Source organism: Octopus sinensis, unplaced genomic scaffold (genome assembly GCF_006345805.1).
Source record: "Octopus sinensis unplaced genomic scaffold, ASM634580v1 Contig19031, whole genome shotgun sequence".
NCBI classification, from domain to species: domain Eukaryota; kingdom Metazoa; phylum Mollusca; class Cephalopoda; order Octopoda; family Octopodidae; genus Octopus; species Octopus sinensis.
The window spans coordinates 1-18,153 of record NW_021836170.1 but is presented as its reverse complement, the minus strand read 5'-3'; the positions used below and the strand labels follow the sequence as shown (position 1 = coordinate 18,153).

General features: G+C 34.5%; 1 protein-coding gene across 1 annotated transcript; it reads left to right on the top strand.

The window, feature by feature from the left end:
• Positions 1 to 16,800: 16,800 nt before the first annotated feature.
• On the top strand, positions 16,801 to 17,354 carry LOC115231984 (tRNA methyltransferase 10 homolog A-like; the record flags this gene model as incomplete). Its single annotated transcript, XM_029801857.1, has 2 exons — positions 16,801 to 16,890; positions 17,070 to 17,354. Coding segments are annotated over exons 1-2 (375 nt in total), but the record flags the coding sequence as incomplete, so codon positions are not given.
• Between the last annotated feature and the right edge of the window lie 799 nt (positions 17,355 to 18,153).

Genomic DNA, 18,153 nt, shown 5'->3' with positions numbered 1-18,153 from the left:
GGGAACTAATCAGTCAGAAGGAATATCAAAGTGATTTTAAATATCCTTTAACATATGCAGCCAATTTATGCAGATGAACATTATTACGATAATGAAAGACATTCTTGTTGATAATCCTGAGATTGCCCTCTGCTTGCTTCAGAATCTTTGCATTATATTTGAAAGTCTTACAAACAAACAAATCCTCTGTAATTAAATCTGATTATTTAGATTTACTTCTCTCAAACAACACAATTAATTATCTTATCAGCTATAATTTTGACTTTCGCGAGGAGGAGGTAATAATTATATTTTTGATACAAATATTCTTTAGGCTATTAATCATTATATATCCTTCTTAAAAGTACTTTCATTACATTTTTCTAATGACACCGCCGGATTCTTTTACAACGAGGTGACATATTATCCATATTTAAGATTTCTAATGAATTTCCCTTATTTACAGAATCGGTCAAGTTTTTTAATCACCCTGATACAATGGTTCAGGCCGTAATTCGGCATGTGCTTCTAAATATTTTCAGAGGTTGATTTTTGACTTTATTTTAGTCTCTGATCCAATCATAGTTAAGCTACTTTGTGATTCACATCTCCTCACCTATCTTGGAGGGTTTACCCGTTTTATTAAAAATACAATTCTATCTGAGTCTTTTCACCTGGAACAGGACAGAAAGAATAATTGCACGTTATTTTCGTCCTATATAGATCAGCTATGCTATATCGAAGATATTATTTTGTTAACATGTGTTGAAATATCGACACTTTTCCGTGCTTATTTCAGAGAACGGGTTTATATTCCACTTATTTTATACTCGTTGGTTGTGGAATACGATTATTTTCACTCGAAAGTATATTTCTAGTCATGTCTTATAAGAACCAACCATTTGTGACTCCGAGTTGTGCTTTGATTCTTCTAATTCTCGTTGGTCCATACCTTTATTCTTAATAATCCAGACTTTTACTTACGTTGAGTCAAGCGAGTGGCGGGAAAATTTAGCTCATGCCCTTGTTTTTGAAAATTTGCAAGTCTTTAACGAGGTAAGAAATTGCAAATAAGTTTAGTTACCAATTGACAGGTGGATATATTCACAAATAAATAAAGAAAATCCTTCACACGCCGAGTTTTTAGGACAGAGAGTGTTTATGGAATCAGTGATTGTTCATCTTGCAAGTAGCTCGAATCTGTTCTCATGCTTGGCTGGAAATATAATTCTCTTTATCTGCCGGGAGACTTTTGTCCTGGTGGAAGACACTTTTAATATTCGAGAAAATCTTTCCCACGTAGTCACAAATATATTAGAGGAGTCAGCATATCTTGGTTTTTGCTTTATATTTACTATTATGGTAGAAAGTGTTTGCAAAACTTTTTCTTTGCGGATATATTTGTTGTTGCTTTGTTCATTTTCTGGTTACAACAGTCTATACAAACTATACAGACTTTTCTGCTCAGAATTGGATAGAATTAATCGAGTAATTACAGTTATAATGACTTTAGACATATAAACTGTCATGGATTGTTTTTTATCGACATTTCTTTCACTATGAGGTTTGTTTTAATATTCAGATATTTGAGGCCGTTGATTTTCATATTTGTTCATATGACGCGCCACTCAAAGAGGGTGATTTTGATGACGACAGCAGTGGGCATTCCTTTTCTGAAGAGGACTTGGTTGATTTGGTTTACAGTTAAAAAATATTTTGACAGTTTTCTCGTCGTTTTTTAATGGTGAGAAACTTTTGTCTCCATTTGGGAATTGTTACTGGAAAAGTAACTTCAGAAAATCCAAAATATTTTGAAAGTCATCGAATACAGCGTGGTTAGTAATATTTTTGCACCTGTAAGGTGTTGCTCGGCTTGTTGTTGTTGAGATGAGCCAAGATGTCTTTGATCACTATGAACAAGTTCTTTACACTGTAAAGGACAAACACATACTTATTCTTAAACCAACTGAGATTACCGATCAGTTTATAGTGGTTAAATCACTTTTTATTATGGTGTGGATTGGGTGATTTATTTATGTAGGATCTGGATGTTAAAAGAGCACTTCCAGATACAAGGACATTGTTGGTTAACTCTAAGTTTACTCAACAAGTTGGTTTCTATTGCTTATTTTAGCTTAAATTAACATTTGATACGGCTGTGGCCTGTTCTACTGCTCTGGCTATGTTTTCAGTTGAATTACAACGATTACGTCGCGTAGCAAAGAAACTGATTGTTTCTATTATAAATGAGGCTGGTGGTGAGAAATGTTATTTTTTTCATTTTAGATGATATTTCTGCGCCTATTTTATATTGATTGATATTTTTCTTGTAAAAAATTATTTTGTAATTGGTTTATTTATTGTGGAAAGGACCGTTTCAGTTAAAAAAAACTTTTCTTGTAAAAAATTATTTTGTAATTGGTTTATTTATTATGGAAAGGACCGTATCGGTTAAAAAAACTATTGAATCTAAAATCCCTATTTCGTTTTTTCGAAATAGAAAATTAGCGGTCTTGACTCAGGGTGATTATAGGTTTGAATGTCTTGATGACCCGCGTTTCTCATTACTACGTAAAACAATCCTCCTCTCGAGTTCAGTGATCATACCCGTAAGAATTCGAATGCTACCGGCATGTATCAAATGTTACAGGCGTAAAACAGTGATGATCCGAGAGAATTTTGTACTTATTTTTGTGGCAAGCTCAGCGTTATTCGGAATGTGCCCTGGTCGTTCTTCCTATGGGATGATATTTGAAGATGAGAACGTGTGCACGTTGTCTCTTACAAAAATGAAAGGCCTGCTTGAAAAGGAAATATAGTCATTTTGTTTGGTTTTGCTTCTTTGCCACGGTCTAGACCTGCTTGTTCAGAGATAGAAGGTATGCCAGCAATCTGGACGGTAAAGTATGGAGAGAAACTTAAGAGAAAAAGTAGTCTTTCCACGTCTTTTATGGTTATGCAGCGGCAGTTATAAACTGTGTATTGATGAAATCCGAGTCGGAGAAAAAAGCCAGTTCTGAATGAATTGTTTTCGAGTAGAGTCGCCGTTCATGCTGCTTGGAATGCGTTTAGCGAGGTACCGTTGTTTTCATGTGCAGTGGAGGTAGGCCACACTGTACATGTTGAGCAAGAGTTTCAAAATCTTAAATAGTTCTGAAGCCAAGATTTCGTGCCAGTTAATTTCTTTAATTTGTCTGTAGTTAGCAAAAGGTTTGAATGAGTCCTAAAAACCAGTCTGCAAAATTCGTCATCTTTAAAAACAAAGTTTTGCCAAAATGCTTAAAACCCAGAAGGACAGTCCAAAAATGATTAGTCAATTGCCAGGTCGAAAAGCAAGGCACCGAGAGAAATGTACTGTTTTACTCCAGTTTATGACCGATGTTTAGTCAAAAAACAGAGGATATATTTTCGGGTTCCCAAACAGCACTCGTCTACTAATTGTTAAATTCTAGTTGCAGGGGACAGAGGGAAGGCCCAAATCGTGAAAAATGAACTAGCGTTGTCGTAGACACGTAATGCTATTTTTGACAACTATACTAAGTGTATAAATGGTGACTCCTATTAGTAACCAATTGAAATGATTGGTTTGCAGAAAACACTACGAGTAGATTACAGTCTTGTCTCTCCTACTGAACCCACTTTGTCCCACAGACAAGAATTTGTCTACGATAATAGAGATTCTGTGAAGAACAATTAACGAAAATAGTTATCGTAAGAGAATTATAAGTCTGAGATTTTTTTAATGGTCCAACCGATTTCCCTGGTTTCTGTCCCTTTGGACTCCTTGTCCATGTGAAACGTTGGTATATGCCGTGAATATGCCGTTTAGTATGTCGCATAACTGATGAGCGAGTAAGCTTGGCGAATATTCTAAAAGTTCTCTATTAATGACATCAATACCCAAACTCGTACCATTATTCAATTTCCGTAGAGAAACTTGCATCTTTGTGATAGTAATTGGAACAGTTAGACATTTATGATCTCAAAAAAACTGAGATATATGCTCAATGTCATTTTTGAAAAGGGATTCAAAGTAGACAACAATTTTTCCGGCCATCTCTTTTTTATCAAACATTTTTCTTTCATAGTCATTGTGTGGAATTAACTATTTAGGCCTGTTCGTTCTGTTTAGCAATCAAATATCTCGGAACATTTTTGGGCCATAATTGAGCTGTTCAACTTTTTTGCCATACTCTTCAAGTGATCTTTGATAAAGCAGGCGTACTCTACTCTTTATATCCCGTAGAATGGAGTTCCTCTTAAATTTAGTTCTGTTTTGATATTTGCATGCTTTATATTCTCTATACGAAATCTAAGCTTTTTCTGTTTCATGATAGAATGCCAATTTTTGTAATATAGATAGGCAGTTTTCGGTTTTCTTGAAACACTCTTTAGCAACGACCAAGCATGTTTTTAATTCTGTCTGATAATCAAGTCCAGAGATCATCAGGTTTATATTTAAATTTAATTTTAAGACAAATTTATCGACTCTTATTAAATCTATTGTGCGTAGAATCCTTTGCATGTCAGTTTGGCACGGTTAGATTTCCAGAGGAGTGTTTCTACTGTTTTTTTGATCAAATTCTAACTTAAATGAAATTTAAATCAAGTGAAAACTGCTTTATGCCCACTCGATAGAAGTATTACTTCGTGAAATTTGAGTCCATCAATATGCATTTGAGATTACGCTTACAAATGATGTAATTAATTTGATTGCAAATAGGTACAATCTCCACATTCTGGTTATGTATTTATCCCACGCACCTTGTCATGTGTCTTGTTGGGTGGTTAAATGCCGTGCTCCACAACAAAGGTCCAATGCACTGCAGAAATTTGCCAAACCTGCGCCATTTGAGTTGCTTGTTCCTCTACTATGAACTCCGATAAAATTTTCATCCTTAGGACGTGTTCCCACTTTTTCATTCCCGTATCTGCAAAGGAAAATGAGAGGAGGAGCATGCATATCGCCTATAGCCATGTCAAGATTCTAGTAAAAATTTTCGACTTCTTCAGGACATTTTATTGCTATATCCATTGTTGGTCATATACGTTCATGACCGTCAGAAGCGTTTTTTCCTGCATTAGTATTAAGACTGATATCGTTTTATTGATTTTTCCAGCATTTGTAAATTTAGTTGTTATAGCGCTTGCTGATCAACATTCTGTTTTTCGTTTTGTTTGCTCGGTCGACGGATATAAATGATAAGACACGACTTAAGAAAGTCATTTTAACTCTTGGAACCTTTGTCGATCGCTGTGAGGAAATGGCTTGCTATTCGGAGGCTAGTCGAGCGTATCGTGAAGTTTTTATTATTTATTTATTTATTAAAGACCAAACACGGGCAAAGCCAGTTAATTATAGTTATTCCCGTGATCGCCGATCCAAACGAGGGAGATCCTTCTGAAAGGTTCGATCCTGTCCGCATGATCGACCTGAGACGACGATGTCCCAGGGTCTGAGAGCTAGAAGTCCTTCTTCGGTAGGCATTAAGTGCCTCCTGAGCGTTGCCATATCCGATTGGAATTTTCCAACTGACATGGTGGACCCCATAACGCCACGCTAAGACCGGAAGGTAAGAGATCCCCAGTGAAGTTTTTAACAAACGAATAACTCCAAATAGTACGACTATCTAAATCAAATATTTCACAGGTCAAAAATTATTGTTAATGTAAAAAAATTATAAACAAATCCGAAATTGTGAGCATTCATCTAAATCCAACTCTGTTCGCACTCGCAACTTCCATATGCCGAAGTATTCTTTCCGACGTTTAAATTACAGCCAAAACGAATCTGACGATTCTTGGTGCTCCCATGGGTCCTTCCATTCTTCACGGGTCACTGTCTGAAAAAATCTCAAATCTATCTAAAGACATCGAGCCTCATGTGGCTTTTTTCCTTTTCCGAAACTATTTTTCCGCCCCCAAGATCCTTTACACGTTAAGATATGCACCCTGTTTTCAAAGGGGTGACCTTCTGTCAAACTTTAACCATATCCTTGGGCTCGGTACAAGCTCACTTTGCAATCTGATCTGACTTTCGACGATCCCGGCTAGGCATCTCTATCGATGCGCTGAAGCGGCCTTGGCATGAGCTCCTATTCCGATCTGGGCTTTCCGGCATTCCTATCTCCTCGCTCGGCTTCTCGTTATCTCTCTGACATTATTCTCTGAAATTTTCCCGAACGGAAATGGTCTAAAGATTACTCGCTAGTTTGTGGAGGATACTAGCTTTAAGATTACGCCGTTAAAAGAATTAAATTAAAACTGAATTAAAAGTTGTTGACTCCAATTGTCAACTTTTTTAAATTCAAAACATTATCTACACCCCTCGTCACCGAAAACCGGACAAGCCATTTTTTATGATTTTATTAATTAAATACGAAAAATAAAAAACTTATGCTTAATATTTTTACTTAATAATAATTGTGTATTAATTATTAATTATGCTATTATAGAACTAATATTTAAAGCAGAATTTCAATTTAATTATGGGAACAGCTGTTCCATCCGGCTTGCTGGCCGATTAATTTCTGATTAATTTGTTTTAACATTGATTTGAAATTTAAAAAAAAAATTATGACATGTAAAACCGGACAAAACTTTTATAGATCTAAAAGTCGTTGAAAAGAAGCTAAAAATGTATAGTTAAAGAAGAAGTCACCTTTTAGATTTCCTGAAAGGACAAATTATTGCATTTTATAATCATAATGTGACTTATCGAATGATTCCTGCAAGTATAGGAGTCTCAAAATCAACTGTATCAGATGTGATTCAGAAATTCAAAAAAACTGGATCAATTAACAGACATCCGGGAACTGAAAAAAAAATATCGACAGAGGAAGAAATTTTGATTTTAGTAGAACTATCAAATAATACTTCTAATAAAAGTGCCAAAACTCTTACTATCAAAATTAAAACTATGTTCAAAAAAAATTTCAACAAGAATAGTATTTCGAAATTTAAATAAGAAAGGATTATATGGCCGAGCTGCTAAAAGAAAACCTCTTTTATCCACAAAAAACATAATTTTAAGACGTAAAATTACGAAATCATTTTTAAGCATTTCCGACGAGACATGGAAGTCGGTAATTTTTATTGATGAATGGTCTTTTGATATTTTTAATACCAATAAGCATCAAATAGTGTATAGAGAAAATGGTTCTGCATACAAAAAATGCAATATTATCCCAACTGTAAAATTCGTTGGTGGAAAAGTAATGGTCTGAAGCAGTTTCTCATATAAAGTAGTCTGTAATCTTGTTTTTATTAATGGAATCCTAAATAGCGCAAAATATACTAATATTTTATCCAATAATATATTTGAATGTGCCAAAAAATTCGGGATAGACTAATTAATTTTATAACAGAATAATGCACTTTGCCATAAATCTAAAATAGTACAAGATTATATTAAAAAAACATTATTTTACTTCAATGGCTGGCTCAGTCACCGGATTTAAACGCCCATAGAACATCTATGGGCAGAAATGAAGAGAGAATTATCAAAAAATGTAGTCAAAAACAAAAATGAACTAAAGGACAAATTAACAGAAATATGGAATAATATATCACCAGAATTATTGAAAAACTAGCAATGTCTATGAAAAATAGATGTTACAAAATTTTCAGTGCAAATGGTGGGCATATTAACTACTAAATGACTTGTTTTTATTTTTGTCCGGTTTTACATCTCATAAATAAATTGAAATTCTGCTTTAAATATAAGTTCTATAATAACATAATTAATATTATTAAGTAAAGATATTTTTTTTTGAAACACAAGTGTTTAAATTAAAGTCAAAATGTTTAGGAGGACAAGATGGAATGGCAATTCCCACGCAAGATGGCTATTGATATGCGTTGGAAAAGCCATGTCCGTTCTCGATGATCGTTTTAGCGTAAGTTTTTGATTTAAGCGTAAGTTTTTGATTTTTCATATTTAATTAATAAAATCATCAAGAATAGCTTGTCCGGTTTTCGGTGACGAGGGGTGTATATTGAATATCGGAATAATTAAATTAAATATTGCATTGTCAAATTTGAATATTGTTTTGTGGAAATTGATATAAAAATGTCAGAATTGAACTGAAAATGGTATAGATATTGGCAAAGAAAGTGATAATGTACTTCTAAGAAATCTTTCTTTTTTTAATCTTAAAAAAACTAGAAACATCAATTTTTTATTTAATTTGAATTTACATAAACTAGCAGAATATTTAAATTAGTTATTAATAATTCAGCGATTCAATAACTGGCACTTTAAATCATGTTTCCATTGGTTATATATAATGGTTGGAATAGGCCTACAAATAATTGTTGTTGTTTGGAGTCTGACAATTCTAACTGCTCTATTAGCTGCACACTTCAACAATACAAAAATAAGGTTGTTTTCAATATTTAACTAATATAGAAATACATCTTTTCTTTTATTTTTATCATCTCTTATTGTAACATTATTTTTGGTTTTTATGAAATGTGAACAATCAAATTCGACAGTTTATGTTTTTCTACTTATTTGTACTGTTAGACTTACGACAAATTTCTTCCTTATAAAATTGCGACTGCGGTCATACTCGGGTTCTTTATGATTGGAATGCTTATTACTACATTTTTCATGCACACACGAGTCATCAATCACCCGAATTATAACTATCGCTAAATAATTATTGGTGTGGATTTATTCCGATTAAAATTTACATTTTGATTAAATAAGCAATCGTTAAGTAAATATTATTTTAAGTTAGTCCGTTGTTCTCAACAAATCATTTTCTCATTCATTCATTCAACTGGGAATCATTGTAGCTGCAACAAAAAGCATTTGCAGCGGAGCAGTGGGGATTCCGACGAAAAAGATCCTGTGGTGATTGTTTCGGAGAACTCGAGAAAGTCATCTCGCTTAGTCTTGCTAACAATACAGCGACTATTGCTATCTGCCTCGATGTCTCAAAAGCTTTTGACAGCGTATGGCACCTGGGCCTCTTGGAAAGTGTCGCCAAAATCAAACCCGGGTCTAGAACGGTCAATTGGCTGAAGACCTATTTATCAATGAGGAGGTCATAGCGGAAACCGTTTGTCGGAATCTGTCGATCTTAAAAGAGTGGTACCTCAAGGCTCGGTATTGAGCCCTCTGCTTTTTAATATTTACGTTGCTGATATTCCAAAACTGAAAGATCCTACCAGTCGTCTCATGATCTACGCGGACGACATACTAATAACGGATGCTTTGTGGAGAAAAGACATCTCGTGGAGGAAATTAAAAGGATACGTGACAAGAGTCGAAGAGTGGTGCATTTCAAAAGGACTGACGCTCGCAAAAGAAAAGTGCACCGCCACTTGGATTGCAAAACAGGGAGCTAAACGAAAACCCCCGAGAAACCTCTATGGGTTTACAGCAACGGAGAACCTGAAATACCTTGGGGTTGAAGTTGGATCCAAGGGCTCTTACTTCAGATACATCGACTCAAGGAGAAGGAAATGCGCTCAAATTCTCAGAAGCATAATTCACTTCCAGCTTTGTCCGGAAACGTTTTTATATGTTTATAAAACATGCGTCGAACCATTGCTTACCTACCGGTTCGAGGGATGGTACCCTACTGCTGAGAGGGATGGCATTATCACTAAGATCGAAAAGACGAGACGATATGCCATCAAATTGGCAAATGGACTCCAGCTAGACCAACCCATCCCTCAAGAGATGGAAGACGGGACGGAAACGGTTGGAAGTGTTATTGAGAGAGCCTTTTCCTCTCGAATTAAAAAAAAGAGGGAAACAACGGAGAACAGGCATACGTTGTCTCATTAACTTTCTCTCTATTTTTTCGGCTTTTCCGTTTTAATAAAAAATTCATTCATTTAATCATTTTCTCTTAATCGATGACTTAAACGTCTCAAAAATGAGGATGTTACTGTTCCAATGATGGAAAAGGTGAATCGCTATTTCCGTGCAGCTGGGCTGGAGAAAAATCTGTAAAAATCAACCGTGAACACTGCATTGTTAACAACGGAGGTAAAAGTTTTTGACAAAATTGATTGATATAAGTATCTGGGAGTACTTGAAAGTTAAACTGGAAATCCTGAAAATAATCCTCGATTTAAAAGGTTAGCAAATACAAAGAAGTAATCACGGGAATTAAAAGGCTAGCAAATACAAAACTGAATGGAGTGAATCTGGTCAAAGCAATTAATGAACACCCTCTTTGACTGTAAAAATATTACATTGGACTAGTTGATATTGTGCCATTTGAATATGAAATGGTGGACGATAGAATCCGAGCAAAATTAATAGAATACAAGATGCACTTTCGACCAGCCAACAAACAAAGATTATACTTTTCCCGTAACAATTTTGGAAGACGATTGAGCTCAATTTTTGTTTTATGTGAACTTATGCTTCTTGGATTCCTTATGGACTTAAAACACCGAAGTGGTGTCTGCAAAAGAAGTTTTTTCGATTCTTCATGCAGAAATGCTTACAATATCTACGTTTGCTTTATATCAGTGAGAGAACACATGCATACATACAATCACTTACTATAAAGAAAACTCTTGAGAGGATGATTGCTTCTTATAGGAGCAAAGTTAAACCGTAGGGAAGACTCTTTACTGAAAAGAAGAATAAAGGAGATTTATCACCAAATAAGAGTGATTACAACATCTCCAGTGTTTGTCAGCACCTCGAAAGGAAAAGAGGAAGTCGCTACTTCTGATGGAGAAGATTATATAATTAATATTTACTTATTCAAGTTTTTGGATTATTCACAATATACTAGAAAGTAAAAGAGCATGCAACAAATAGGAGGCCAAATAAAATGACACTGTTAGGGAGTACAAAATAAATAATTTATTGAAAAACTCTATACTCCCAATTAAAAGAGGTTTGGAAATGACGATTAAAACACAGTTGACAGAGTTGGATACGCATATAAAACGACCTATCTCAACTCTTGCCAATGAAAGCAGAAAGCTATCAAAAATCCAATTTTTTAATTATTTACAAGCTTATTTTCAGTCAACTGTTTTTAAGAAGACTCTTGAAAGCATCTCGTTTGATGCTCACCGATCCTGTCCTTTCTTGAAATTTAGTCAGCAAAAACAGAGAACTGCACCTTGACGAAAGCTTGCAGTCTGAAGAGCACTTATTATAGGCACTTTTGCGATGCCATGAATCACGACAAAGCTTGTGCAGCACAGGAAACAATAAGAGTAATTAGTTTATTCTATTTCCCGCGATCTTAAGTGACGTCCCGCAGTGTATCGAGATCGTCTCCGTCTTTCAATTCTTTACCAGCCCTCTTTAGGTCTCTATCCAGCGTACCCGGGAGAGTATTTCTTAGTCGTCCACGGAAACCATGACCCATAGCTTCGAAATAGTCCTCCATAGCGGCGTTTGCCGGTGCATTCAAATCCATTTTTAGAATGTGTCCAAACAGCCTTTATCTGCATTCGGTAATTTCGAGCGAGATTGGTTTGCTTGATGTTCTGGCATAAACTGTTCTGTTACTCAACCTTGAATGCCACTTGGAGGCTAGAGTACGTCGGAGATGATCTCTATGGAAAGAGTCTAGGTTGTCATTGTCTGTAGCGGAAAGTCCCCAAATTCCGGCGTTATATAGGAGTATTGGCTTCACTAGTGAATTGTATAGTCGTATCCGTGTTTTTGTGCTAAGTCCTTTGCGTTTTAGTCAATTTTTCTTTAACTGCGTAGTGCACTGTTTGCATGTGTTTTTCGCATAATCACGTCTTGTTCGTCTCCCAATAATGATCCGAGTTTCTTTACTTTTCTCCAATGTTCATCCAGCTTAGACTTCTGTCTTGCTAGTTCAGTAAATTCTGTTTTCTCCACATTTACATTGAGGAACCACTCAGCAAGTCTATTTGGCATCACCTCCAGTAGGCTTTTCAGAGCGTCCCTGTCGGAAGAAATAAAATCCACGTCATCCGCGTGTGCCCCCACATTGATCTTTCCTTCATAGTATGGTTTTAGTTCTCTCAATACAGCTTCCAGATATATGACAAACAGTATAGGAGATTACTGATCTAAGAGCACTTTCTGGGAGTTATTCTTTAATAAATTTAATTTTACTAATTCTGATAATTAATTTTCGACATGATATTTTTTATTTTTAAATTAACATAACTTGCAATAAAATAAATTATGCAATTCAGGTGTGGAGACATTATCGAATCCTCATTTCCATTTGTACACATATTAAAAAAATCACTGTTGAAAGTTAACTGCTCGTGGTGCTTGAGAAATGATAGGTAATTTAGAGTAATATATATTCTAGACCTTTAAAAAAGTGCAGTGCTTGCAATATCCTTTATTTCTGTTCCAGCATGTGCCAAGTATTAAAAACTATTTATTCACAGAAAAAATCGTGGAAAATCCATAAATACGAATGTTCTCAACTTAAACTCGTGCAACACTCGTGCGATCTCCCTTCTGACTCAACTCGTTTATTTTATCATTTAATTATCAAAGTATCTATTTAAATTATATAAAAGGACAAATTGGGATTATTTACCAAACGAGAGGGCCCGGATGGGAGATGTTTTTATGACTTAGTGTCTAGTAATCGTAAAATATCACAATTGGTTAGATTTCGAGTATTTATCTGACCGAATGAAAAAGAATGTTGAAATTGCCGAAAAATATTGTTCGAATGTGCACGATTTGCAAGATTTTTCACAACTTGTGGAAATTTACTGTCGAATGCAAACAAACAGTTTTGAAATTTTGAATTTTGACGAGAAAATAGGAGTTGGTCTTTATTTAAAGTAAATATATTCATACGTTAAATTCAGTACATCAAAGTATGACCATTCTTGCATTCCCAATGCAGCCACAAATTTCAATGGATTGCAACAACGAGTGGTCGCCATGAAGGACATTCCTCGCAATACTACTATCACGATAACATATATTGACGTCATGAATAGCCACGAGGAGCGACAATCCTTGTTAAAGCCCTATTGCTTTACTTGTCGCTGTCCACGGTGCAGCGACGATAAATTTGAGGCACTCTTATCATCTACAAATTGTCCCTTTTGTTCTAAGAACTCTGTGGACTCATCAAACACGTGTACTGAGTGTTTTTCTCATATGAATAATGAATACATCTATCGGAGAATTTTGATGCTCTCGGAATGTAAAAAAAATATTACGATGATGTATTTTGGATTATTAATCTCAGGAATAACCAAGATAATGAAAAAGGGATTGATGTTCGAATTTTTATTAAGAAAATCGAGGATTTAATTTCCAAATGGAGTCCATCTATTCTCCCCACGACACACGTGAATTACACAGCGTTGATGTTTCTAAAGTCTGGCTTCCAATTCGAAATAAACGATTATGTTGGAGGTCTTGAAACTTTGGAGCTGATTTTTCCCCGCATGAAGTGAGTTTTGGAAGAATAACGAAAAGGTTTATTTATGAAATGTCTCCGGCTGTGTCAATGGCTGCGATGAGAATTATTAAGACCAGGGCATTTTTGGGTCTTCCAGTTAAGGGAGAATTCTACACAGAGGTGATTTTTTGATGTGGCAGTCTTAGACGCTGCGTAGAATGATGATAACTCATGGGCTGGATAATGAGCAAACCAAATATTTAATGGAATACAAGAATTAATTTTTTTTGTGATTTTTATAGTTTATATCTAAGAGTTTTTCTCGAAGAAATTTTTAAGATACTAAAATCGCTAATTTAAAATGAGGCTAATTTAATAGGCAACAATTATAGAGTACAGCCTTCTTTTCTTATTTGTTGAATCGAATTAGATTTTAGTTCAATTTTAAACGATTAAAAGGTCCTTTTAAATCAATAAAAATACGTCAAATTGGTAAAAGGTCAATTTCCTAGGTAAACAACCATATTAAAAAAGACAAAAGTAGCCCATCGATACTGCGACGGGATCTAATAAATATGCGGTAACTACAAGCAGTGCAAAGAAATTACGTTGTTTTACATAATTAAAATTACAAAATTATTAAAATGATTATTGATTTTTAAGTATTTTATTTAATAAATACTGATCGGAAAAATTATTATTTTTGGCATGTGCGAACATTTATTTCAGCTTATCCTCACACGGCAGTATATTCTTAGCGAATAATCAATTTAAGTGGACGGACGGAAGCAAACGAGATGGGATTGTGTCAAGGCTTATAGTAAATTTATTATATTTCCAGGTCAAATGGACACACATCTCTCTAAACTAGGAATAGACCAGGCCGAGAAAACAGCAGTTGAACTAAGTGACGTCCCAATAATGAGAATATATACAAGCGATTTAACACGTGCTAGCGAGGTTAGTGTATATTTCTAAGAATTTTAGACAGCTAGAATTATTGCCGAAGGAAATAGATATTATAATGACACCCCTATACGTTTAGAGTCTCTTAGAGAAAGGGTTAGACATAAAAATGATTTTTATAGTATTTGGGAAAGTACCAAGGACTGCCATATTCACAAATAACCAGATCAAGTCTTGCAGGAGTCGAATCAGAGGAGGATGTGAGTAATTTTTCTTTCACAGATTAGTTTCAACAACGATGTAAAAATGCTATAAAGGAAATACTCAAATCTCAAATTGAGGAAATTGGGAATAGCCCATATACGATTGAGGGACGACCGCCTGTTGTTTTGGTGGTAACACACCATGGAGCGCTCAAAATTATCCTCAAGTCGATTACCGACGAGCAAGTGCCCTTGAAATTATACAACTGTGCCCTATCGATCTTTAGTGTTAATGCTGTGGAAGGAGAACCCAAAGTTAAATCGCTTTCAATTTCTGACATTAAACATTTGGCATAATTATTTCTTTTTTCAAACTAATCAAATAAAATGGTGAAATTAGGTTTATGTTGACCTTGTAAAATGTTTTCAATTTACATTTAAATAACTTTTAGTTTATTCAATATATCAATGATATCATTTTCATTGATTAAAAATAATATTTGATTATGAAGATAATAAGTCTTAATATATTTAAACTTTGTTTATAAACATATTTAATAAAATGAGAAACATAAATAATTTTAAATGCCTCCGTTTATCTCGACGTGCAGATGTGAGAAATTAGAGTTATTAAGGAAAATACTAAATTCTGTAAATATAAATTTTTGCTATGTCATAGAGTAAATACACTCCCTACAAATCCATAAATATTGTCGGTCCTCAAGGCTGTGGAAAGTCATGTACAGTGGCCTACCTGATAAAAGACAATCCCCTCAATTCAGTATATCTGGATTGTGCCCAATGCTACAGCGAGTCTATATTTTGGAATGTTCTTTGTGGGACATGCAACGATTCCGGGGAAACAGTCTCTGACTTTATTAGCATAGCAGGAAAGACAGGACAACATTTTACATTGGTGTCCCCTGTCATGTAAGGTTGCAGATTTTTGACTCAGCGGATAAGCTGTCGCCTCAAATATTGTCAATTCTGAGCAAATTAAACGATTATAGTCCTCAAATAGACGTCTCTTGTGTGTATATTAGTGAAAATCCATGTGATATGTCAGGACTGACAATACACTTGCCTCATTACACAATTAGTATGTACTATGTATACATTTCAGATGAAATCAAGACAATTTTAGAGGCTCACCTGCCTCCTTCCTCTTTAACTGAATTATTTGTAGACATTCTTGTCAGTGTTATGAACGTGTGGACGTTTAATCTCCACGAAATCATTCAAATTGGTCTCAAATATTACAATCTTCTTCCAAAAATGTGACTGCTCATTCAATGTGGAAAATTCTCGAACCTTCTCTACTTATGGCTCCAAAATCTATTTTTCTAAAGACTGATTGTGAGTCTCTTAACAATGACTTGGTGAATCTTCCAGAGAATACTAAACTTGTCCTTATTTGTGCCTACATTGCATCCTACAATCCAATTTCGACTGATGTGCAGTATTTTATTAAGAAGACGTCAAAGAAGGCTATGCCAAAGACTGTGATGATTATTTAAGAATGTTTAGACCACAACTCAAACGACAGGACCTAAGTTGTTTGAATTGGACAGACTGTGTGCTATACATCACGTGGTTAAAGAACACATGTCAAACATGTTGGAATATGATGTTAATAGTCATGTTGTTGTGGTTTAAATGACTCGTAGTTGTCTACTTTGGTGTGTCTTCGACTGCTGAGTACGACAGGAGGACTTGACTCTCCCAAGTTTAAATGTCTTGCCACTTACGACCAAATGAAACCCGTTGCCAGTTCTATAAATCTCAATTTGAAAGCATATTTATATAATCTCGATAATAAATAATTTTAATTTCCTTAAAAATAGCTAAATTCGATGTCCGCTGAAGGAGTAGATATTCTGTATTTTACTTGGTTTTTTGGATTAATAAATTTTTTTAATTATTTAAAATTAAAATTATTTATTTAAACAATAAGATATCCTATTTTCATGAGTGACGTGGAGAATATTAAAAAGGAATCTAAAAGATATTTCATTGGTAGTAATTATTAATTGTTAATTTAGCTGGATTTTTCTTTCTTCCAATTTTATGGATATTGAATATTTGCTTATTTCATAATCGTGGTAATGAAGATAGGGAAATTTTATATTGTGATTCTCAACCTTATTTTTTAGACGTGAAAATGTCGTTTGTGTCCCTTCTCGTATTTTTGATCGCATTAATTTCTTGGATAGCCATCTTCCAGTCTAAAAGACTTAGTTGGGGCCTGACTGGGGACCGTTTGATGTTTGCATTCTTAGCTGGAAAACTTTAACTTATATTTTTTCCGAAAAAATATTTTTAATCTATTAATTATATTAAAATAGAATTAAGTTTGCCTGCACATGACTGATCTTGTGATTAATATAAAATCTAAAAAACAACTTAAGAAAGAGGCTAAGCTTAAAAAACGTCAAGAAAAAAAACAAGAACGAAAGTGAATTTGTAAATTTAATGTTTTAGAAAAAATAAACGTGAAAAAAGAATTCAAAAACGTAAACCTTGTCTTATTACTCGAATGAGTAATTCCCAAAAACTCTTTCACGTAGTTATAGATTGTTCATTTAGAAATTACATGTCCGTTAATGTTAAAACCATTTAAATTATCAAATAGGACTGTAAAAAACTGTCGACTCAGTTAGCCGGGTGTTACAGTTACAATCGGCGGTCTTTAAATCCTTTACAATTACATTTTACAAGTATGGATGAATATATGACTCAATTAATGCCTCATGATTATAATAAGTGGGATATATTCACTCATTCTGATTATTTTTTGAACTGTTTTGTTGATAAATCTATCACTTATTTAACGGGGGACTCTCCAAACATAATAAATGAGTTATGTGAAGGAGAAGTGTATGTAATTGGTGGTCTTATCGATCACAATCATCACAAAGTGAACATATTATTGTTAATATGTAGAATTTGTGTTTTAACATTGCTTGTGAGAAAAATATAAAACACGGACGTCTACCTCTCAGTTCAGAGTTGATTAAACGCGAGTGTAATTGGATTTTGACTGTTAATCAAGGTATGTTTAATTACTATGTCAGTTTATCAAATATTGGTCGAATTTGCTAACATGGGGGATTGGACTTCAGCTATATTAAAATCACTTCCTGCCAGAAAACGAGCTTGTGTAGACTCCAAATGATTATTATTATACTTTGAAATTTTTTTTGAGTGAGCTTAATAGATTATTTATTTTGAGCCTTAATATACAAATAATTTAAAGATATGATGTTAATAACTTTTAATTGATTCGATTTTCTTTTTTTTTACTGTTCTTTTGAGGAATGGAAATTGAAAAAAGGCAGTGCGAAGACTAAGGCAGAAAAGTCTGCATGTAAGTTTTGGAGTTTGCAATCCTGTAGGATAGTAAATTGTAGAGCACTGCTGAGGACCACAAGAACAATGCATAGGCCGATTCGTAGACTGATCGATCGTGTATAATGTCCAGGATTTTGTTCCATGCCGATTGGAGGGTGGTTTTGAGAATGCTAACATTAAGGATTTCGATTTTAGTGACGTTTACTAAGAGTCCCAGACTGTTCAGTGACAGGATCGGACTAGAGTTCTTTAGATAATGGATCAATAGGTCTTCTAATTGTGGTGTCGTCAGATATCATGGGTTGAATGGTGATCCGACTGAGCAGACGACCTGGTCGATGCCAAGAGAGAAAAACACGAACTTG